Source organism: Nerophis lumbriciformis, linkage group LG14 (assembly GCF_033978685.3).
Source record: "Nerophis lumbriciformis linkage group LG14, RoL_Nlum_v2.1, whole genome shotgun sequence".
Classification (NCBI taxonomy): domain Eukaryota; kingdom Metazoa; phylum Chordata; class Actinopteri; order Syngnathiformes; family Syngnathidae; genus Nerophis; species Nerophis lumbriciformis.
Genome location: NC_084561.2, coordinates 19,214,294 through 19,238,743, shown reverse-complemented (window position 1 = coordinate 19,238,743; position 24,450 = coordinate 19,214,294). Strand labels below are relative to the sequence as shown.

The 24,450-nt window shown below is 40.5% G+C and overlaps 1 protein-coding gene across 4 annotated transcripts in view; it reads left to right on the top strand.

The window, feature by feature from the left end:
• The window catches only part of abca7 (ATP-binding cassette, sub-family A (ABC1), member 7), a 104,214-nt gene extending 84,073 nt beyond the window's left edge, over positions 1-20,141 (top strand). For 3 of the 4 annotated variants that reach the window (XM_072914645.1, XM_072914647.1, XM_072914646.1), the window contains 4 exons: positions 1,496-1,625; positions 1,760-1,886; positions 2,582-2,644; positions 3,492-3,634. In XM_072914645.1, the coding sequence (XP_072770746.1) occupies positions 1,496-1,625; positions 1,760-1,886; positions 2,582-2,644; positions 3,492-3,620 (449 nt within the window). In that variant the 3' untranslated portion in view covers positions 3,621-3,634. Of the gene's footprint in view, positions 1-1,495; positions 1,626-1,759; positions 1,887-2,581; positions 2,645-3,491; positions 3,635-6,772; positions 6,915-7,065; positions 7,201-10,658; positions 10,763-13,280; positions 13,374-13,510; positions 13,761-19,287 lie in introns of those variants that run through there. The other variant, XM_061975903.2, reaches the window with a different exon arrangement.
• The last annotated feature ends 4,309 nt before the right edge of the window (positions 20,142-24,450 follow it).

The following is a 24,450-nucleotide window of genomic DNA, read 5'->3' as shown; positions in this document are numbered from 1 at the left end:
ACTTTTTGCAAATAATAATTAACTTAGAATTTCATGGCTGCAACATGTGCCAAAGTAGTTGGGAATGGGCATGTTCACCACTGTGTTACATGGCCTTTCCTTTTAACAACACTCAGTAAACGTTTGGGAACTAAGGAGACACATTTTTGAAGCTTCTCAGGTGGAATTCTTTCCCATTCTTGCTTGATGTACAGCTTAAGTTGTTCAACAGTCCGGGGGTCTCCGTTGTGGTATTTTAGGCTTCATAATGCGCCACACATTTTCAATGGGAGACAGGTCTGGACTACAGGCAGGCCAGTCTAGTACCCGCACTCTTTTACTATGAAGCCACGTTGATGTAACACGTGGCTTTGCATTGTCTTGCTGAAATAAGCAGGGGCGACCATGGTAACGTTGCTTGGATGGCAACATATGTTGCTCCAAAACCTGTATGTACCTTTCAGCATTAATGGCGCCTTCACAGATGTGTAAGTTATCCATGTCTTGGGCACTAATACACCCCCATACCATCACAGATGCTGGCTTTTCAACTTTGCGCCTATAACAATCCGGATGGTTCTTTTCCTCTTTGGTCCGGAGGACACGACGTCCACAGTTTCCAAAAACAATTTGAAATGTGGACTCGTCAGACCACAGAACACTTTTCTACTTTGTATCAGTCCATCTTAGATGAGCTCAGGCCCAGCGAAGCCGACGGTGTTTCCGGGTGTTGTTGATAAACGGTTTTCGCCTTGCATAGGAGAGTTTTAACTTGCACTTACATATGTAGCGACCAACTGTAGTTACTGACAGTGGGTTTCTGAAGTGTTCCTGAGCCCATGTGGTGATGTCCTTTACACACTGATGTCGCTTGTTGATGCAGTACAGCCTGAGGGATCGAAGGTCACGGGTTTAGCTGCTTACGTGTAGTGATTTCTCCAGAATCTCTGAACCCATTGATGTTATTACGGACCGTAGATGGTGAAGTCCCTAAATTCCTTGCAATAGCTGGTTGAGAAAGGTTTTTCTTAAACTGTTCAACAATTTGCTCACATATGTGTTGACAAAGTGGTGACCCTCGCCCCATCCTTGTTTGTGAATGACTGAGCATTTCATGGAATCTACTTTTATACCCAATCATGGTACCCACCTGTTCCCAATTTGCCTGTTCGCCTGTGGGATGTTCCAAATAAGTGTTTGATGAGCATTCCTCAACTTTATCAGTATTTATTGCCACCTTTCCCAACTTCTTTGTCACGTGTTGCTGGCATCAAATTCTAAAGTTAATAATTATTTGCAAAAAAAAAGTTTGAACAAGTTTTGAACAATAACAAAGACAACATCAAATATGTTGTCTTTGTAGCATATTCAACTGAATATGGGTTGAAAATGATTTGCAAATCATTGTATTCCGTTTATATTTACATCTAACACAATTTCCCAACTCATATGGAAACGGGATTTGTAATATTTGATATGCTCCTTTAATGTCATTCTGTGGATATTTCTCCTTCAGGCACTAAGCAGACCCCGGATCCTTTCCAGTGGGACTTTGTCGGGAAAAACCTCTTTGCTATGGCAGTTGAGGGCATTGTTTTTTTTATCTTCACCATATTGTTGCAGTACGCAGTCCACAGGCGCTGCAGGTATGTCCTAAACACCACCCCAGCTCTGTGCATTTGTTTGTATGGCCTTTAATGCCAGTATGACAGCGTCTCGCCCCTTATCATAATTGTATTGACAGTGTTTAAAAGTTGCTGTTTGTGTTTTGTTTGTGTAGACCATGGTGGGTTGGGTCTGAGATCCCTCCTCTCAGCCCAGAAGATGAGGACGTGGCCAAGGAGAGAGAGCGGGTTAAAAGTGGCAAAGCTAAAACTGACATCCTGACCATGATGGACTTGAGCAAAGTACATATTTTACTTGTTAATCATTTGATTACAAATTATGTATGGGCCTTCTTCAGGCTGAAATTGAAGATGCATGTAGTTGTCCATGTTGAAATCACAGTGTACCTTCTTTTGTGGAGACCCACTCACCGTATTTTTCGGAGTATAAGTCGCTCCGGAGTATAAGTCGCACCGGGCGAAAATGCATAATAAAGAAGGAAAAAAAACATATATAAGTCGCACTGGAGTATAAGTCGCATTTTTTGGGGAAATTTATTTGATAAAACCCAACACCAAGAATAGACATTTGAAAGGCAATTTAAAATAAATAAAGAATAGTGAACAACAGGCTGAATAAGTGTACGTTATATGACGCATAAATAACCAACTGAGAACGTGCCTGGTATGTTAACGTAACATATTATGGTAAGAGTCATTCAAATAACTATAACATACAGAACATGCTATACGTTTACCAAACAATCTGTCACTCCTAATCGCTAAATCCCATGAAATCTTATACGTCTAGTCTCTTACGTGAATGAGCTAAATAATATTATTTGATATTTTACGGTAATGTGTTAATAATTTTACACATAAGTTGCTCCTGAGTATAAGTCGCACCCCCGGCCAAACTATGAAAAAAAATGCGACTTATAGTCCGAAAAATACGGTATTATAAGTGCAATAAATCATGTTCTACATACTTCTTTCAGGTGTATAAAGCTGGCAGGAAGCCAGCAGTGAATCGTCTCTGTCTGGGGATTCCTCGTGGTGAGGTGAGGGACATACAGTACAAACTAAGCCAAGGCAACATTATGACCACTGATGCATTATATCTAATAAGATGCAATACAACCACTGTATCAAAAATAATAAATATGCCATATCTAAGCTCAGTTTGGATTGTTAACAATTAACAACAGAATATCATTATCATTGTAAAGGAAGAATTTTACAGTTTACAGTTTTGGTTTTGCTCTTGTTATATAGCTGGGTTGCAATCATGTTACCTACTGTTACTTCTGGGTTTCAGGCGATGGTCTGGAGTCCCATTAGGCTATTATTTATTTACCTGTATCATTGCAGATTTGGGTGTATTTTCTAAAGGTTTAGATGCAAATATATAAGATCAAATATATTTGATTTAATTGTGTACACGTTTAATTGCGCTTGGCTTTGGGGCAGCTTCTTCGGCAGCAGGTGTCTTTATAGGCTTTCAAAACATCGTCATAGCAACGCTGACGTTTCAGGTGGCTGACAAGGTTTGATGTGTTGAACCTAGATGTTTGTTTTAATTAAATTGACAAAACAACTGCCTGTGAGTGTTTTTAGAACAATATGTGCTTTCATGTCAGATTCCAGAGATGTCTCTTCACGAGATTTGTTGCTCTTTTGCAAAAGAATATCTACAGAGGTCTGATTACTCGCAAAATATAGTGCGAAAAGTCTCTTCATATTCTCTGGTGTTAATGTGTGTAATGTGCATGGGCGAACAGATAGCGACAAATCTACTTGTGGCGCTCCGACACAAATAAATGAATACATGGGTAAACATTGTACACATACTTTATGTTGTGTAAGTATACTCTTACTATCGGTATTATTTGTTTTTTTTTCCTGCAGTGTTTTGGCCTCCTTGGGGTCAATGGAGCAGGAAAGACAACTACATTTCGCATGCTGACAGGAGACACACCCGTCACTTCTGGAATGGCTTTCCTCGACCACCACAGGTACACTTTTGTATGTCTATAGGCCACTGATATGATCATCCCCTTCAACGTAAATGTTAGGGCTGTAAATCTTTGGGCACCACACGATTCTTGGGGGTAATGATTCCATTCAGAATCGATTCTCGATTCAAAACGATACTTGTTTCAAAATCAATACTTTTTTAGTTACATTGGGTGCTAGTTCTATGATAATTTACATTCCTCTATAAAATAGATAACAGCTCTGTTTGCCAAACTCAGACTTTGCCGGGTTGATGATGAGGTCGTGTTCACTAAGCCTCCTGAAGAGTTGTACAGGGTGTACAAGTATCACTGCAAAAGCTCCAATGACAGCGTCTGTCAGGATGACAGACAGGTTGAGCTGTGCCTGGGATACAGCCCCTATTATTATAACACAGCCGACCCCTCTCTCCAACTCTTTCCAGTCGGTTTCTTACCGTGCCTGCAAGAACGGCATCAAAGGTGAAACACCTCACTTATCAAAGAACCAAGGTTACGTTGAGTAGATAGATAGTACTTTATTGATTGCTACAGGAGAGTTCCCTCACCCCAAAGTTATTTTTGTAACTTTGTTCGGTGTTTCACTATGGGAGATATGACATTCTCCCGGATTGCAGCAGACGAGCTAAGCTCCCCACAGTCTATCTTGTGAGGCTCACACATGTGGTAATGCCTCTGTATCCAGCACCGTGTGGGCCACGGACGACCCGGACACATCTAGACGATAAAACTTAACAAACGTGTGAGGTGTAGCCCAGCTTGCTGCTGCAGGCAGAGAAACCGTGAGTTTGAGACGTGCCGCTTTCATAAAAACAGCATACCAAAAGGGGCGTATTTCCAATGCCCACATGGCAAGCGGATATGGCTACCAAATATATACCTTGATTGTGGAAAAAGCCTTCCCTCTTTCCATCCTGCAGGAAACACAGCAGGTCTACCACTGAGCACTGAAAAAACACAATGTTCCTAGAAGTAGAACATTCTTAGAAAACAAGCCATTTGCAGTTATACAAGAAACGCGTGGAAGCGGCTCTTGCACTCTGAACAGTGTCAATGACCTGATCAGGCAAACCTGCTGCTGTCAAATTCCCCCTTTCGCTGGCCAAGCCCAAAGTGCTACCCAATCCAGGTGCGGGTGGCAGAGCAGGAAGAGGCCAGGGTTCCCCGTCCAGAAGTTGCACAATCCTGGCGATCCACAGTTTGGATGGCCATCTGGGTGCGACCATACCCCAGAGTGAGGGATATTGGGCTGAGGGGGGGATCGCATACAGCAACACATCTGGCCAGGGATGTGCTTAAGTCTCCATCTCTATCAATGCATCCGCGTCCGACAGGGGGAAGAACAAAGGACATTTTGCGTTTGTCCACGAGGCGAAGAGGTCTATGGCTGCCCGGCCGTATCTGCACCATATTTGCTCCACCACCTGTGGATGCAGATACCACTTCCCGTACAGAGGGTTTCCTTGTGACAGAAGATCCACCCCCCTGGTTGAGCACTCCTGGAACATGAGTCGCCTTAAGGGACAGGAGCTTTGTGGCTTTGTGCTGCACCATAAGAGCACCCACTACACCAGCCTGTGTAAGCGAAGTGAATGAGTGCCCCCCTGGCAATTGATATACACCACCACAGTCGTGTTGTCTGTATTTACAAAGACATGCCGACCCCTGAGATACAGCAGAAAGTACTGCAGAGCCAGAAAAACGGCCCAAAGCTCCAATACATTTATGTGAAGCCGCGCTAGTTCCGGACTCCAAACACCATTCACTGTCCTGCCCAACAACCTCACTCCCCAGCCTGACAGACGCGTCTGTCGTCATGGTAACCCTGGACGACACTGCCCCTAGCGGGACTCCTGCCCCAATGTGAGCGGTGTCCGTCCGACGTTAGCTACACCGCTGGCAGCGAGCAGCGCGGGTCCAGCTGCATTGTCCCCGTTGTTGTCGTTCGACATCACTCTCGTTCGAGGTCACCAATGTGGAGATGTACGATTGCTGAGGCAGGAGTCGAAGATAAAATGCATCAATGCTTTACTTTCCACTTAGACAGTTACAACGCCAACAGCTCGACTGGTGACTTCTTTGTCCCCTTTAACCTGGAACAAGATAAGCTACCCTCTTGGTGAATATCTCTCTCTCTATATATATACCTATTGTGATCACCACAATATACAGTATATATATTTTTTTTTTTGAATTGTTTAAAAAAAATGTTGGATCAATTGAAAATCGTTACAAGTAGAGATGTCCGATAATGGCTTTTTTGCCGATATCCGATATTCCGTTATTGTCCAACTCTTAATTTCCGATTCCGATATCAACCGATACCGATATATACAGTCGTGGAATTAACACATTATTATGCCTAATTTTGTTGTGATGCCCCGCTGGATGCATTAAACAATGTAACAAGGTTTTCCAAAATAATACAACTCAAGTTATGGAAAAAAATGCCAACATGGTGCTGCCATATTTATTATTGAAGTCACAAAGTGCATTATTTATTTAACATGCCTCAAAATAGCAGCTTGGAATTTGGGACATTCTCTCCCTGAGAGAGCATGAGGAGGTTGAGGTGGGCGGGGTTGCAGGGGAGCGGGGTTGAGGTGGGGGGGGGTTAGGGTGTTAGGGGGTGTATATTGTAGCGTCCCGGAAGAGTTAGTGCTGCAAGGGGTTCTGGGTATTAGTTTTGTTGTGTTTATGTTGTGTTACGGTGCGGATGTTCTCCCGAAATGTGTTTGTCATTCTTGTTTGGTGAGGGTTCACAGTGTGGCGCATATTTGTAACAGTGTTAAAGTTGTTTATACGGCCAACCTCAGTGTGACCTGTATGGCTGTTGACCAAGTATGTATTGCATTCACTTGTGTGTGTGAAAAGCCGTAGATATTATGTGACTGGGCCGGCACGCAAAGGCAGTGCCTTTAAGGTTTATTGGCGCTCTGTACTTCTGCCTACGTCCGTGTACACAGCGGCGTTTTTAAAAGTCATAAATTGTACTTTTTGAAACCGATACCGATCATTTTGAAACCGATATCAATAATTTCCGATATTACATTTTAAAGCATTTATCGGCAGTCCGATATTATCGGACATCTCTAGTTACAAGTAAGAATCACGATTAATTCGAAAATCTAATTTATTTTGACACCCCTAATAAATGTCCCTGCATTTTTTCAGTATCCTGACAGAAATAGAGAGAGTTCACCAGCTGATGGGCTACTGCCCACAGTTTGATGCCATCAGCCACCTGCTGACTGGCAGGGAACATTTGGAGCTGTTCGCCCGTCTTCGAGGGGTGCCTGAAAGGTCTGTCACCAAGGTACTATATACACAAGTCACAATTATAAAATATAAAAAATATGTAAGAATGGGTGAAAGGCATTATCATAATCATATTTCAGCAACTTGAATTATCCCTCCTAACAGAGATGGTCACTGAGAAGCATGAAACATTATCTGCTGTGCTTCAGGTGGCTCAATGGGGCGTGAAGAAGCTGGGATTGAGCCAGTATGCTGAACAAGAAGCTGGACGCTACAGTGGAGGCAACAAGAGAAAGCTTTCCACTGCCATTGCCCTCATCGGAGCTCCACCAGTCTTATTTCTGGTAAGGATTGAACTTGTTGACCAAAAGACAGCTTTGAATAACACCCATAGTATAAACTTGTTAGACTCTACCCGCGTTCTTCTGTTGAACAGTCAAAGGTTGTGTCTTCTGGAAGATTTCACAAGGATTTATTTAAAACCAATCACAGGTAAATGTTACAGCATTGGTCTCACTCTCGCAAAAGCATTGTCAATAAATATGGCATGCGATCAAAACCAGGAGCAAGCGGGAGCTTCTGAAAAGTGAGCCCCAATGATTCAATCTTTTCATAACAGAAGGGCAGACAAGTTTAAAGTTGTGTTCATGAAGGTGGAGTCTCGCATAAAAAAGGGAAAGTGACGAAGAGGGAAACGCATCCATCATTGACAAGCGGAATATTGGCAAGAGCATGTATAACTAATGTGTATCTGATTATAAATAATACTATACATTATAAATATTACATCTGAGGGTAGTTCCTCCTTTGTGAGACTTTAACCTTTGTAACATTCTTTCTTTAGTCTGAACTTGGAGTTGCATTTAAAGTCATCTTTCTTTCAGCCTTGTACAAGTGATCAAAAATATCAAAACCAGCTGCAACCGTTACCAAAAACAGTATCAAAACCAGTAGTAGACGGCAGCTGAATGTGTGTGTTATGTGTGTAATAAGAATAATAAGAGAAATACAAACTTAATGCGGAAAGTATTCACAGCGCTTCACTTCACTTCCACATTTTGCTGTTTTACAGCCTTATTCCAAAATGGAATAAAATATTTTTTTTCCTGAAAATTCTACAGGCAATACCCCATGACAATGTGAAAAGTATTACAAAAATACAATAAAATAAAAAAAACACATGTACATAAGTATTCACAGCATTTGCTCATTACTTTGTTGATGCATATTTGGCAGCAATTACAGCTTGATGTATTCAAGTTGGATGAGAAGCTTTGGTTTTCATCCAGGATGTCTTTGTACATTGCCGCAATCATCTTTCCCTCTATCCTGCCGAGTTTCCCAGTTCCACCAACGTCAGGATGGTAATGGCTTGGTGATGAGCGGTGCCTGGTTTCCTCCAAACATGATTCCTGGCATTCACACCAAATAGTTCAATCTTTGTCTCATTAGACCAGAGAATTTTGTTTCTCATGGTCTGAGAGTCTTTCAGGTGCATTTTGGCAAAGTTTTTACTAAGAAATGGCTTCCTTCTGGCCACTCTACCATACAGGCCTGATTGGTGGATTGCTGCAGGGATGGTTGTCCTTCTGTAAGTTTGTCCTCTCTACAGAGAAATGCTGTAGCTCTGATAAAGTGATCATCGGGTTCTTGGTCAGCTCCTTGCTAGACTTAGATGAATACAGCAATGTACAGAGACATCCCATCCCATCTGACGGAGTTTGAGGGGTGCTGCAAAGAGGACTAGGCGAAACTGCCTGAAGATAGGTGTACCAAGTTAGTGGCATCGTATTCAAAAAAGGCTTTAGGCTATAATTGCTTCCAAAGGTGCATCAACAAAGTACTGAGTAAATTATGTTAATACTAATGTACATGCGTTGAGTTGAGTTTAAATTTATTTCGAACATGCACGCATACAACATGATGCATCACAATTTCCAGTTTCTCTATTCAACATGTTCAAAAGGGAGTAGGAAGAAACAGCTTACGCTCCTATTTTGGTGGCTATCTCTTTTTTTTGGTATTTTCCTGTAGCAGTTTCAGGTCTTCCTTTGAGCGATATTTCCCGCATCTACTTTGTTTTAGCAATCAAGAATATTTCAGTTGTTTTTATCCTTCTTTTTGAGGACATTGTTGATTGTCATGTTATGTTCGGATGTGCTTTGTGGACGCCGTCTTTTCTCCACAGTAAGTCTTTGCTGTTGTCCAGCATTCTGTTTTTGTTTACTTTGTAGCCAGTTCAGTTTCAGTTTCGTTCTGCATAGCCATCCCTAAGCTTTAATGCCTTTTCTTAGGGGCACTCACCTTTTCTTTATTTTTGGTTTAAGCATTGGATGTCATGATCTGTGGTTTGGATCATGTTTTATGTTATTTTCTGTTTAAATACTCCATAGTTCCTGGTTGCACTTTCTTGTTTGTTTGTTACCTTGACAACCATTAGTGTCACCTGTTTCCACGTCTTGGACTCACGCACCTGTTGCTAATTATGTTCACCTGTCTCTGATTAGTGTTCTGCCGCTCACCTGCTCCCCGAGCACTAACCAGAGGCATTATTTAAGTTTGCCTTTGACAGTCAGTCGGCCTGGCGTCATTATTTGCTTCATGCAACCTGTTACGGAAGTTTTGTTTCATGCCAAAGTTTTGTGAGTATTACTTGTCTCAAGTCCATGCTAAGTGTTATACTTCTTTGTTTCCTGCGCTAAGTTTTGTGCTTTAGCTCCAAGTGCGATCAGTGCGTTGTGCCTTCGCTTTGTCTTCCTTTTTTGTTTGTACCTCTTTGAGTTTTGGGTAATTAAATCATGTTTTTACCTGCACACCTTGTCCGGAGTAGTCCATTCTGCATCCCGGGAGAACAACCCGTAGTGAGCTGCGACCCCCCCCTTGACATTGGATACCTTTTTACCTGCACGCTGCCTTTTGCTGTTTCCGACATCTACAAAGCAATTAGCTACCGGCTGCCACCTACTGATATGGAAGAGTATTATACGGTTACTCTGCCGAGCTCTAGACAGCACAGACACTCAACAACAACACATCATTTGCAGACTATAATTACTGGTTTGCAAAAAATATCTTTAACCCAAATAGATGAAACTAGATAATCTCCTACGGCACACCAGACTGTATCTCACGGCACAGTGGTTGAAAAACACTGACCTATAGCACAATATACAGTAGAGTATTGTAATAAACTATATACATTTACAACATTGGATCAGAATCCTCTTTATTGTTCAAGTATGTAACACACAATGAATTTAACATGGTACTGTGCTCGCTTTGTTCAACGTAAAAAATCAAGAAACAACACAACAATTCCGGACATTGGTTCGTCAAAATAAATAAAAAAGCAAAGACAAGTATATGATATATACTTGATATTATGTCAGACCCACTTGACGTCCATTGTATCCGGTCTCCCCTAGAGGGCGGGGTCACCCACATATGCGGCCCTCTCCAAGGTTTCTCAGTCATTCACATCGACGTCCCATTGGGGTTGTGAGTTTTTCCTTGCCCTTATGTGAGCTCTGTACCGAGGATGTCGTTGTGGCTTGTGCAGCCCTTTGAGACACTTGTGATTTAGGGCTATATAAATAAGCATTGATTGATTGATTTCCTAGTAATAAAAAATAAACAGGGTAATTTTGATTCAAAACATGATAGTCATCAAAATTACCAGGATATGAATTATTTGTGGCTCAACTGTTGTAGTATATATACATCATATCACATTGGTATCAATCAATAGTAAAATTGTCTGCATCTCATTCTCAAAACATGATATTTTTCTCATTCTTGTCAGGATGAGCCCACTACTGGCATGGATCCTAAAGCTAAAAGGTTCCTGTGGAACTGCATCCTCAGCATCACCAAAGAGGGAAGGGCTGTAGTTCTGACCTCCCACAGGTAAAGGGGGCTGTTTGCATACTTGTCAAAAGCGTCCCAACACTATCGTTGGTCAAGCAGTGATGTTATTTGACATATTTATATGTATCAAAGTATAATAGAGATGTCCTGATCCCGATCACGGGATTAGATCGGGTCCGATTATTGCTTTTTTTTATCTATACTGCAGCTGTGTCCAAATGTTTACATGACTAAAGATTGTACTCGTGTGACTGATTCCTTCAAAATGGATGCATGCTCCGGGAGACACAATTACATTTCCATATTCCGTGTTACACACATGCAAGAGTTGCATTAATTCCAGAAGGGTGCGTGTCTTGCCAGCACACTGGCTCACATTTGACACCAAGCTGCAACGACGCATCGTCTGGAAGTCGCTTCTAAGATACTAATCCTCACCACCAAGCCGGCAAATAAACAAAGTTTCTTCAAAGTTCCCTTATCACTGGAGGACTAGAAGAAAAAGAATGGCTAAGCGTGCTACACACGCACATATTGAGCAGGATGATACAAGAAGATATCAGCTTGAGCTTCAATGTAAAGTCGTGATCCAGATCTCGATACGGAGTATGTTATCAGTATATAAATGATACTAAAGTTATTAAATTGATATTTACAATAGAAGTTATATATATCAAGTGATGGGCAAGCTGCCTATGCTAGATCCACTATGGACTGGACTCTCACACTATTATGTTAGATCCACTATGGACTGGACTCTCACACTATTATGTTAGATCCACTATGGACTGGACTCTCACTATTATGTTAGATCCACTATAGACTGGACTCTCACACTATTATGCTAGATCCACTATGGACTTGACTCTCACACTATTATGTTAGATCCACTATGGCCTGGACTCTCACACTATTATGCTAGATCCACTATAGACTGGACTCTCACACTATTATGTTAGATCCACTATGGACTGGACTCTCACACTATTATGCTAGATTCACTATGGACTGGACTCTCACACTATTATGTTAGATACACTATGGACTGGACTCTCACACTATTATGTTAGATCCACTATGGACTGGACTCTCACGCTATTATGTTAGATCCGCTATGGACTGGACTCTCACACTATTATGCTAGATCCACTATGGACTGGACTCTCACACTATTATGTTAGATCCACTATTAACTGGACTCTCCCACTATTATGTTAGATCCACTATAGACTGGACTCTCACACTATTATGCTAGATCCACTCTGGACTGGACTCTCACACTATTATGTTAGATCCACTATGGACTGGACTCTCACACTATCATGTTAGATCCACTATGGACTGGACTCTCACACTATTATGCTAGATCCACTATGGACTGGACTCTCACACTATTATGTTAGATCCACTATGGACTGGACTCTCATACTATTATGTTAGATCCACTATGGACTGGACTCTCACACTATTATGCTAGATCCACTATGGACTGGACTCTCACACTATTATGTTAGATCCAATATGGACTGGACTCTCATACTATTATGTTAGATCCACTATGTACTGGACTCTCACACTATTATGTTATATCCACTATGGACTGGACTCTCACACTATTATGTTAGATCCACTATGGACTGGACTCTCACACTATTATGCTAGATCCACTATGTACTGGACTCTCACACTATTATGTTAAATCCACTATGGACTGGACTCTCACACTATTATGTTAGATCCACTATGGACTGGACTCTCATACTATCATGTTAGATCCACTATGGACTGGACTCTCACACTATTATGCTAGATCCACTATGGACTGGACTCTCACACTATTATGTTAGTTCCACTATGGACTGGACTCTCACACTATTATGCTAGATTCACTATGGACTGGACTCTCACACTATTATGTTAGATACACTATGGACTGGACTCTCACACTATTATGCTAGATTTATTGCACCGCTTCAAGCACAACTGTAAAGTGAAAACCATTTCAGGTGACTACCTCTTGAAGCTCATCGAGAGAATGCTAAGGGTGTGCAAAAAAGTCATCAGAGCAAAGGGTGGCTATTTTGAAGAAACTAGAATACAAAACATGTTTTCAGTTATTTCACCTTTTTTTGTTAAGTACATAACTCCACATGTGTTCATTCATAGTTTTGACGCCTTCAGTGACAACCTACAATGTAAATAGTCATGAAAATAAAGAATACGCATTGAATGAGAAGGTGTGTCCAAACTTTTGGCCTGTACTTTATATATATATATATATATATATATATATATATATATATATATATATATATATATATAGTGCACTAGCCATTTTGTTTGGTTAAAAATAATTTACATGTGGCATTTAATATCACAGATAAAACAATACTAGAAAATACCACATTTTAAGAAATAAATTGCTATAATCTATACTTTGCTGTCAGAGGATCAGATCGGGACTCAAACTAAGATTGGATAGGAGGCAAAAAATGTTGAGTGGGAAATCCTTGATATTAGATATTTAACTGCATTTATATTTTACTTGCCATGTCAGTATGGAGGAGTGTGAGGCTCTCTGCACCAGAATGGCCATCATGGTCAACGGCAGGTTCCAGTGTCTTGGATCAGTGCAACACTTGAAAAACAGGTAACCAAGTCTGACCTACAGCCACAAAGTTAATTTAATGAATTAGATGAAAACTGCTAGAACCGCAGTTGTCATCTGTTTTGCGCATTTGTTGCTGCAAAAAAGTCAACCAACAACTCCCATTGTCAATGAAACAGGTTTGGTGACGGCTACACCATCATCCTTCGTCTGAGAGACAGTCAATCCAATCCAGGCTCATGCCCCGTCATCAACTACATGAAGCACTCCTTCCCTGTCATCGAGCTGAGGGAGCAACACCACAACATCCTGCAGTACCAGCTGCCCTCACACGCCTGCTGCCTGGCTCGACTGTTTGGTGTGCTGGCCAACAACTATGAGGAGCTGGGTATTAGCGACTTCTCTGTTTCCCAAACCACCCTGGACCAGGTGAGGACATGACACAAACCTTCCATATTGAAGGTGCACTTGATATTTGATGCTGTCAAAATGATTGCTTTAACAGAGCAAAGGTATTCAGTCTTGGGGTTATTAGAATTTAGATTTACACAAAATATATAATTTGTTGCAAAAAATGCATTAGAAAACAGAAGAAAAATACAAATAATACATCAGACAAGGTATGGCATTACAGAAATATAATTGTAGTGATTGTCAATATACTAACTGGTCACCCCTTCAAATAAACCTGTGGAAATTAAAAGCTGAAATAATCAAAATACATTGCAATGAAAATGATGGTAATGTCTAGGGCTGTCTTCAAATAGTCTAAGATTTAAATCGTCTGGTAGTAATCGTAGGAGGAGAAACCTTCTGCTTAGGATCTCACCTACAGCAGGTGTGTTGGGCGGATACATTGATTGTGTTTAGCATGTCTTCTTTAAATATATAATGTCAAGATTATTGTGTGCGGACAAATAAAGAAATCTTAGCTTCGGCTGTCTCTCCACTTCCTCAGAGTGGTCGCTGCTTCCTGGTGTGATGTCACATCTCTTATTATATACAATATTTTTTTGTCCGCAAACAAAAATTTTCCCAATTGGGAAAATATTTTTGTTTATAATTTTTCTGTCGTGAGAATTATTCTACAGTTCTCATCTTGAAGAACGTTAAGGTCCTTCCGCAGGTTTTCATACAGAAACGTTGACTTTTACGTCCTGTTTAGTCAAGTTTTGTCACGTTGTAGTTACATCATAGCGGTGGTCGTTAGCCCAAAATGCAGAAGGACAGAAGAGTCTTTATTTATTTCTTTAAGCAAGGCGAAAATACAAGACCGTGTGCCATTGGGAAGTGCACGTGAAGCTCAAGGCAATCAAAGTACCGTATTTTTCGGACTATAAGTCGCAGTTTTTTTTCATAGTTTGGCCGGGGGTGCGACTTATACTCCGGAGCGACTTATGTGTGGAATTATTAACACATTACCGTAAAATATCAAATAATATTATTTAGTACGTATAAGATTTCATCGGATTTAGCGATTAGGAGTGACAGATTGTTTGGTAAACGTATAGCATGTTCTGTATGTTATAGTTATTTGAATGACTCTTACCATAATATGTTACGTTAACATACCAGGCACGTTCTCAGTTGGTTATTTATGCGTCATATAACGTACACTTATTCAGCCTGTTGTTCACTATTCTTTATTTATTTTAAATTGCCTTTCAAATGTCTATTCTTGGTGTTGGGTTTTATCAAATAAATTTCCCCAAAAAATGCGATTTATACTCCAGTGCGACTTATATATGTTTTTTCCCTTCTTTATTATGCATTTTCGGCCGGTGCGACTTATACTCCAAAAAATACGGTAGTAGCATGGAAAAAGTATTATAGCATAGAGTAAACAAAATAACAGTTGCCAGTGACTAGCAATAATCCCACATGGAAGGCAGGGTGACACTGGCATATAAACTCCACCTGATTAGCTTGTGAAGTGAATTATATTTATATAGCGCTTTTCTCTAGTGACTCAAAGCACTTTTACATAGTGAAACCCAATATCTAAGTTACATTTAAACCAGTATGGGTGGCACCGGGAGCAGGTGGGTAAAGTGTCTTGCCCAAGGACACAACGGCAGTGACTAGGATGGCAGAAGCAGGGATCGAATCTGGAACCCTCAAGTTGCTGCCACGGCCACTCTACCTGTCAGGTTCAAACTCTGATGACATCTATTAAACGAGACAAGAAGCAAGAGACAGAATTAAATTTGGCTCAATTTGAGGAGAAACGTCTGGGCTGTACTCTTTTACAGTCTCCATCACGCTCTGGCGACAAATTGTACTTTTATTTGGACTTTCCCTGATTAAATGGCAACAGGTGTTTCTAAAGTACGTGGGTCGTAAACAGCCATCGCCTTTGGTTACAGAACAATTCAAAGAAAAGGTTGTAAAAGAGTTCACAGAAAAGGCCGTAAAACAGTTCAAAGAAGAGGTCGCCTTGGGGGGAGTCAGGCCCTGCTTCCTCTCCGCTTTGTAGTTCTTGGGTCAAGACAATATCTTTCTGTTGATTACAATACATGAAAGAAACAGAACACCTTCATGTTGCTTCCCATCCTACACAGTGGTGTTTTACAAGCCTTTGCTTGGTAGGTTCAAAGACAGCTTTTGTCTGCTCGCCGGGAACTCATTGAAACACAAAGTTTTGTGATAACTTAGATACAATTATTCTGACACTACCAATCGTGCTATACCGTGTGTGAGCCTCCTGATCCCTAATCAGAGTCAGGTGAGTTTAATCAGCGCTCCTAGCAACCAGAGGTAACCAAGGAAAGGCGCACTGAAACAGAAATAAATCTTAACCACCAGAAAAATCACAACAAAAGCAAGACATGACCTGATTTGACTGATCGTCGACAATGGGCAAAAATATCACAAATCCGATTCAACTGAAGACAGCCCTAATGTCAATAATGGTATTCATTGAAAAATATGTTTATTTTCCTGGCTATAGTTTGTGAACTCAACTGCACAATAAGATACAATAATGACAGTTCTAGCTCAGTAGGATGCAGTTCTGTTCTCCACATTGTACAATAATATACCTATTGTTAAATCAATTCCTGCGCGACATTTCCAATCAAACCTTAGAATTATTATATTCATAGACTTGTTTTTTATGCTGCTCTAGTATTTGATCTTATGCATGTATCTAGTTTTTCCTTTTGAATTAGTTGCTGAGTACAAAATGTGCCATTGTGCCCTTAGTCCACTCATCACCTTTATATGAGTCTTTTGTGTCCAAAGTCTTTCTTTAAATAACCGAGGCCTGTATCATCAAGGCCACGATGAAAAAAAAAAAAAGTATTTTGTTTTACAAAATATACAATATTCACACGAGAAAAATAATGTTACTTCTTCACACAGTCACTCTGTTGAATATCTCACCGTCTACAAATGTTAGGATATTGGGTATCCATGTACCAGAAAACATCTTCAATTAAGTATGCTTGTCTTGAATTGAAATTCACTATTACAGCGATAGCGCAACTGAATCGATAGTTGATGTTGATAATAATCGAAATCCTGGTCATGTATGAGCACCCAATCAACACAGGGATATCAATGGCACATCATAATGCTAAGAATTGATTAGAAAACAGCACAACTAATTATTCCTGTACATGTGTAGTGGGTTTCTCAAAAAATAGTAAAAAAGGCTTCGAAGTATTTCAGTGTTTTCAGAACCACGTAACCTGAACCTTATTTTTTCTAGTTTAAGATCCAATAACACATCCCTTATCCAATGGGAAAGAGTGGGTGGTAAAAAAAATATCTATAAAAAAAGGTTATAAGAAAAAACTGGTTTGCTATCAAAACATATTTTAAAAGTATTGGCCCTAAATTTGGATAGTCAAGAATAATTTAAATAAAATTGCAAATTAAACTTGAAAACCAGCGAAGCCGTCATCTACAAGTCTAATCGCCTTTAATTTATAAAAATTGCAGGTTTTGTAATTATTTTAATTGTAGATTTAAAACTTTTTTTTTTTACGTAATCCATGCACTCACATTTTTGAGTATGAAAATTGTTTTTAAATGTTTTGGCCAATGAAATATTTAAATAAATAATAAGTGATATTGTATTTAATAACAAAAATCAAATATAGTGCAGCAAAGAAACTAGTGCAGCTTGGGAGTGCACACAAAACCAAAAATAGTGCACAACAGGGTGACTAGCTCGGGAGTGCACAGAAAGGCAAAAACGGTTGCTGAAAACCTCATAGATGCAAAGCACAAAAGCAACAACTGGCATATAAAGCATCCTGATTGGCAACAAGGAACAGGTGTGTCTTGATTGCCAATCAGGTATAGACTTAGACTTAGACTTACACTTCCTTTTATTGTCATTCAAATTTTAACTTTACAGTACAGATAAGAACTACATTTCGTTGCATTAGCTCATGGTAGTGCAGGAAAGGTGGTTGAGCCGGTGCTCGGACAGGAGGAGTGGTGGAAAATCCAAGCAAACTGGAAGTGGGACGAAAAATAGGAGTGCTTAACAGGAAATGATCCAGAATACATGAAAATAATAACTAATGTGAGCTCATCAACTGCTTAACGGCTCAGGTCCCTACATCAGTGGCCAAGTACAGTATGTTAAACACACAAGGAATTGGACTCGGTAGACTCTGCACGCTTCTTAAATATAAAGAATAAATATTAACAATTAACTAAAATATAAACAAGTACCATTATTACTGAGTGAGAGGCAGCAGTCTTAACCATTTGTGGTTAGAGTGAGATAGGCTCCAGCTCCCCGCGACCCCGAAGGGAATAAGCGGTAGAAAATGGATGGATGTCTGTCAGGTTCAAACACTGATGACATCTATTAAAACAGACGAGAAGCAAGGAATCATGCAGAGACAGAGTTAAATTTTGCTCAATTGAGGAAAGACGTTATTTGGGCTGTACTCTAGTTACAGATCCAAGCTTCGCTCTAAAGTCTAGCCCACGTGCTTCCTCTATTTATTTGGGAGGTCCCTGGTTACATCACTGAAGCTGTCGCTGAGGGAAAGGGGTAATCTCGACAGCTCCAGTTAGACACAATATATGATTATTCAAGAAATGCAAATGTGTTGACACTGGTGATAGCCTTGTCTCTGCTCTGACTGCGTCATGGCGGTGTTCTGCCTTGGCAGTCAGCAGGCCGTTCCTGGACACAGACACTGATTAGAGACTGGCTTGCAATCTTTTGGATTGCCAGCTTTGCACAGACAAAGAAAAATACCACTTCAGCACAATTAATAATAACTATAGCAACGGCCCTTAAGCATAAGAGTTGTGTGGTAATATATATATAATTATTCTAACAGTGTCCGCCCTGGGATCTGTAGGTTGTGAGTTCAAACCCCGGCCGAGTCATACCAAAGACTATAAAAATGGGACCCATTACCTCCCTGCTTGACACTCAGCATCAAGGGTTGGAATTGGGGGTTGAATCACCAAAAATGATTCCAGGGCGTGGCCACGGCTGCTGCTCACTGCTCCCCTCACCTCCCAGGGGGTGAACAAGGGTGATGGGTCAAATGCAGAGGACAAATTTCACCACACCTAGTGTGTGTGTGTGTGTGACAATCATTAGTACTTTAACTTAAATAACTAATATGTGCAAGGCTAATGAATAATTGTGCAGTGATGAATAGAGCAAAGCAAAAAGATGACGTCGTGAACGAGACAGATTGATATCCCGGGGGAGGAAACTGTTCTTGTGACCGGTTGTTTTTGCGTACTGTGATTTCTGTTTTACTGCAGTGTGTTTTATAAACTAGTATTTTCGTTTGGTTATATGTGGAAAAAACACTTGAGTTGGTATGAATGTTGGGCCTTTACTGATGTGTGTTACTCTATCTACTCTATTCTGTTCAAGTCACTTCAAATGTTGACAGCACATTTTACTGGTCAATAAACACTTATAAAAATTCCATTCAAATATACCAACATATTTTCCATTATTTAGGTCTTTGTCAACTTTGCAAAGGCGCAGACTGACGACGACCTGCTCATGGAGGTGACCAGCAGTAACGGAGAAGATCTCACCAACTCGACCGCCCCAAACACTCACAATAACCCTCGCACCGTCCAAACCCCGCCTTCAATCCCACTGCAGCCAATGACATTCTCCCCTGACAAAGAAAAAGGGGAGAAAGTGGAAACATCCAAAGTCCTAAGCGATGAAAGCAGCCAATGCTCGAGTGGTAGCGATGATGATGATGATGGTGGTGGCGGCACTCAAGGAGTGGTGAGTCACAGAGATCCTTCTGCTCTCTTTATAGTTGGCACCAGCACAGTGGAGACCCCACTGTGACACAGTCCCAATTCAACTACTAGCTCTATGTTCTATATATCAATGTTCAGTTGGAAGGTAAAGAGGACTTATGATGAACGTCATCTTTTCTTACTTGTAAATGTTACAACGTTGGATATGCGTGTAATGAAATGATACGGTTCATGCATTTTGGCGTGAGCTTTCACGCAGTTTTGGATGCCTCTTTAAGCAGGGTTTTGCAGACTGGCTACGTTGTGACGTCACTTTAAGGTGGAAGCACCTATTTAGACATTACCGGTAAGTCAAGCAATCAGCCAGAGTATTCATCCAGGCAGTGGTTGTCATGTCAACGCGTGTCACCATGGTGATTTAGTGTGTGTATGCAGCTTCTTCTCCCTGGCTGGATATGAATAATAATCAGTATATATAATAATCACTTATTATTTATTTATATATATATATATATATATATATATATATATATATATATATACAGTACAGGCCAAATGTTTGGACACACCTTCTCATTCAATGTGTTTTCTTTATTTCCATGACTATTTACATAGTAGATTGTCACTGAAGGCATCAAAACTATGAATGAACACATGTGGAGTTATGTACTTAACAAAAAAAGGTGAAATAACTGAAAACATGTTTTATACTCAAGTTTCTTCAAAAAGCCACACTTTGCTCTGATTACTGCTTTGCACACTCTTGACATTCTCTCCATGAGCTTCCAGAGGTGGTCACATGATATGGTTTTCACTTCACAGGTGTGCTTGAAGCCCATCGAGAGAATGCCAAGAGTGTGCAAAGCAGTAATCAGAGCAAAGTGTGGCTTTTTGAAGAAAGTAGAATATAAAACATGTTTTCAGTTATTTCACTCCATAATTTCCCCGCACCGTGTGTGTGTGACAATCATTGGCACTTTAACTCCACATGTGTTCATTCATAGTTTTGATGCCTTCAGTGACAATCTACAAACCCCGTTTCCATATGAGTTGGGAAATTGTGTTAGATGTAAATATAAACGTAATACAATGATTTGCAAATCATTTTCAACCCATATTCAATTGAATGCACTACAAAGACAAGATATTTGATGTTTAAACTCATAAACTTTTTTTTTTTTTGCAAATAATAATTAACTTAGAATTTCATGGCTGCAACATGTGCCAAAGTAGTTGGGAAAGGGCATGTTCACCACTGTGTTACATGGCCTTTCCTTTTAACAACACTCAGTAAACGTTTGGGAACTGAGGAGACACATTTTTTAACCTTCTCAGGTGGAATTCTTTCCCATTCTTGCTTGATGTACAGCTTAAGTTGTTCAACAGTCCGGGGGTCTCCGTTCTGGTATTTTAGGCTTCATAATGCGCCACACATTTTCAATGGGAGACAGGTCTGGACTACAGGCAGGCCAGTCTAGTACCCGCACTCTTTTACTATGAAGCCACGTTGATGTAACACGTGGCTTGGCATTGTCTTGCTGAAATAAGCAGGGGCGTCCATGGTAACGTTGCTCGGATGGTGTTGCTCCAAAACCTTTATGTACCTTTCAGCATTAATGGCGCCTTCACAGATGTGTAAGTTACCCATGTCTTGGGCACTAATACACCCCCATACCATCACAGATGCTGGCTTTTCAACTTTGCGCCTATAACAATCCGGATGGTTCTTTTCCTCTTTGGTCCGGAGGACACGACGTCCACAGTTTCCAAAAACAATTTGAAATGTGGACTCGTCAGACCACAGAACACGTTTCCACTTTGTATCAGTCCATCTTAGATGAGCTCAGACCCAGCGAAGCCGACGGCGTTTCTGGGTGTTGTTGATAAACGGTTTTCGCCTTGCATAGGAGAGTTTTAACTTGCACTTACAGATGTAGCGACCAACTGTAGTTACTAACAGTGGGTTTCTGAAGTGTTCCTGAGCCCATGTGGGGATATCCTTTACACACTGATGTCGCTTGTTGATGCAGTACAGCCTGAGGGATTGAAGGTCACGGGCTTAGCTGCTTACGTACAGTGATTTCTCCAGATTCTCTGAACCCTTTGATGATATTACGGAGCGTAGATGGTGAAATCCCTAAATTCCTTGCAATAGCTGGTTTAGAAAGGTTTTTCTTAAACTGTTCAACAATTTGCTGACGCATTTGTTGACAAAGTGGTGACCCTCGCCCCATCCTTGTTTGTGAATGACTGAGCATTTCATGGAATCTACTTTTATACCCAATCATGGCACCCACCTGTTCCCAATTTGCCTGTTCACCTGTGGGATGTTCCAAATAAGTGTTTGATGAGCATTCCTCAACTTTATCAGTATTTATTGCCACCTTTCCCAACTTCTTTGTCGCGTGTTGCTGGCATCACATTCTAAAGTTAAAGATTATTTGCAACAAAAAAAATGTTTATCAGTTTGAACATCAAATATGTTGTCTTTGTAGCATATTCAACTGAATATGGATTGAAAATGATTTGCAAATCATTGTATTCCGTTTATATTTACATCTATCAAGGGTTGGAATTGGGGGTTAAATCACCAAAAATGATTCCCGGGCGCGGCCACCGCTGCTGCCCACTGCTCCCCTCACCTCCCAGGGGGTGATCAAGGGTGATGGGTCAAATGCAGAGAATAATCTCGCCACACCTAGTGTGTGTGTGACAATCATTGGTACTTTAACTTTAACTTTAACACAATTTCCCAACTCATATGGAAACGGGGTTTGTTCAATGTAAATAGTCATGAAAATAAAGAAAACACATTGAACGAGAAGGTGTGTCCAAACTTTTGGCCTGTAGTGTATATGACATTTACATACATATATAGACATACATATACATATATATACATAAAGTATGTATATATATGTATATATATATATACGGTCATATTTGACAGGTTTACTTTTCCCAAAGCGCACATCTTGCATGAAGGCGCACTGCCAGAATCGCATCTTTTTCCACTTAAGCAGAGAATAGTGTTGAATAGGGCCCTTGATGAGTCGCTGGAGATGCAAATGTGAAGGAAAAGAAATCACAAAAACTTCCAGAATGTTTTCCACTGAATGTTCTTGTAAGCTGTTACATAGTTGCACTTGAAGCATGGTTGTTTACCTCGTCTACATCTATGCTGTATGTCCTATTTAAATGTTTGACAGGGCATTATTCTAGTATTTATTATACTTATTTATTTTACGGTTCTGTCCTCTGACCAATACATGGTTAGAGTACATCCTGGTTCTTTTCATGAACAGTCCAAAGGTCAAGTCCACTGGGAGATTGAACAAAATGTATTAAAGTGGTCACAGGTAAATGGTGCAGCGTTGGTCTCACTCTTGCAAATGCATCAGTGGGTCAATCAAGAGCAATAATGAGTCTTCATCCTCTTTATTGGACAAAGACAGACATATCCTATGTGTTTAAAGTTTAGTGATTGGCGATTTACAATATTTTTGGGGGAAATGAGGATGTGTAGCTAAAACATTCCTTTCTTTGACACCTTAATTCTCACTTATCTTACCTGGGAATTTTGTATTTGGACTTTGTTATTGCAACAATCATCAACATGTAAGACTAAACAAAATCAAAAGAGCAACTTGCAAGCATCCTTGAAGTAACCAAAGATGGATCCAACACAAGCCAAAGTGACCACTCTTAAATGTTTTATTTAGTGAATTTAAGTCAAATGAAATGTGGAACAAACAAACGTATAGTGTGGTACACAGGTTGCTAAGGTTACATATACTCTCTTTCACTCATTACATAATGTTTTACTTATTCTGAAGCTTGAAAACTTGATAAAATTGAACTCAGGTGTGGTTAAAGTTTCCCAATTAGCATGTCTGAATTTTGTCATCAGGGTTTTCTTGTAGCCATTTTCTTTTGACCAGTCTATCAAATTCTATGTATTCAATAAAAACTATACAGACTATACGTTTTAAGAGTGTCCTCATTTAAACTCGGAAGACTTCCGCAATACTGACGAGGGTGAAACTTTTGACAGGTGGCTCGACACCAAAAGTTGCATTTGGGTCTGCTGTGCCCTTAACATGCACACAAACTCCCCTTGTTAAGGCCTCGTTCACACTGCAGGTCAATTCCCATTTTTTTTTGCCCATATGTGATCTGTATCAGATTTTTTCATGTCATTGTAAACTATGTGTTTGAATAATTGTATCTAAGTTACAGTGTTGGGACTAACGCGTTACTAAGTAACGCGTTACTGTAACGCCGTTAGTTTCGGCGGTAACTAGTAATCTAACGCGTTATTTTTTTATATCCAGTAACTCAGTTACCGTTACTACATGATGCGTTACTGCGTTATTTTACGTTATTTTTTAATGTAGTATCGGCTAGAAACAGAAGAAGTGTCGTCCTTCTGTCTCACAAGGAAAAGAAAAGGCGTGCTTTCCTCGACCGAGGAGCGGAGCGCAGGGGAGACGTTCCTCCAGGGCTAACACCCTTCACTTTACCCGGCAGTGGGTCTTTACAGCTCCGGACTCGAGGGTGAATGACGAGGCCGGCGGTTTGTTGCAATTTTGTGACTTTATTGGTGTCTTGCACGCAGCCATCCACCAAGCTAGAGCACCTGCACGCATCCACTGTTGCGCTCCCTCGCCTCTCTCGCCCACTCACTCACTGACGTCACTCACCTCACATGCTGTCATATCTTAAAGGGCCACACACACACACACACACACACACACACACACACGCTACTCTCATAACAACTAAAAAGACATCATGGCGAAGCCAGAAGTCGAGTTACATGGAGACATTGTCACTACTTTTCTTTTGTCGAGCACAAAGAAAATAACATTTTAGTTAAATGTAAGTTGTGTCTTGGATCAAA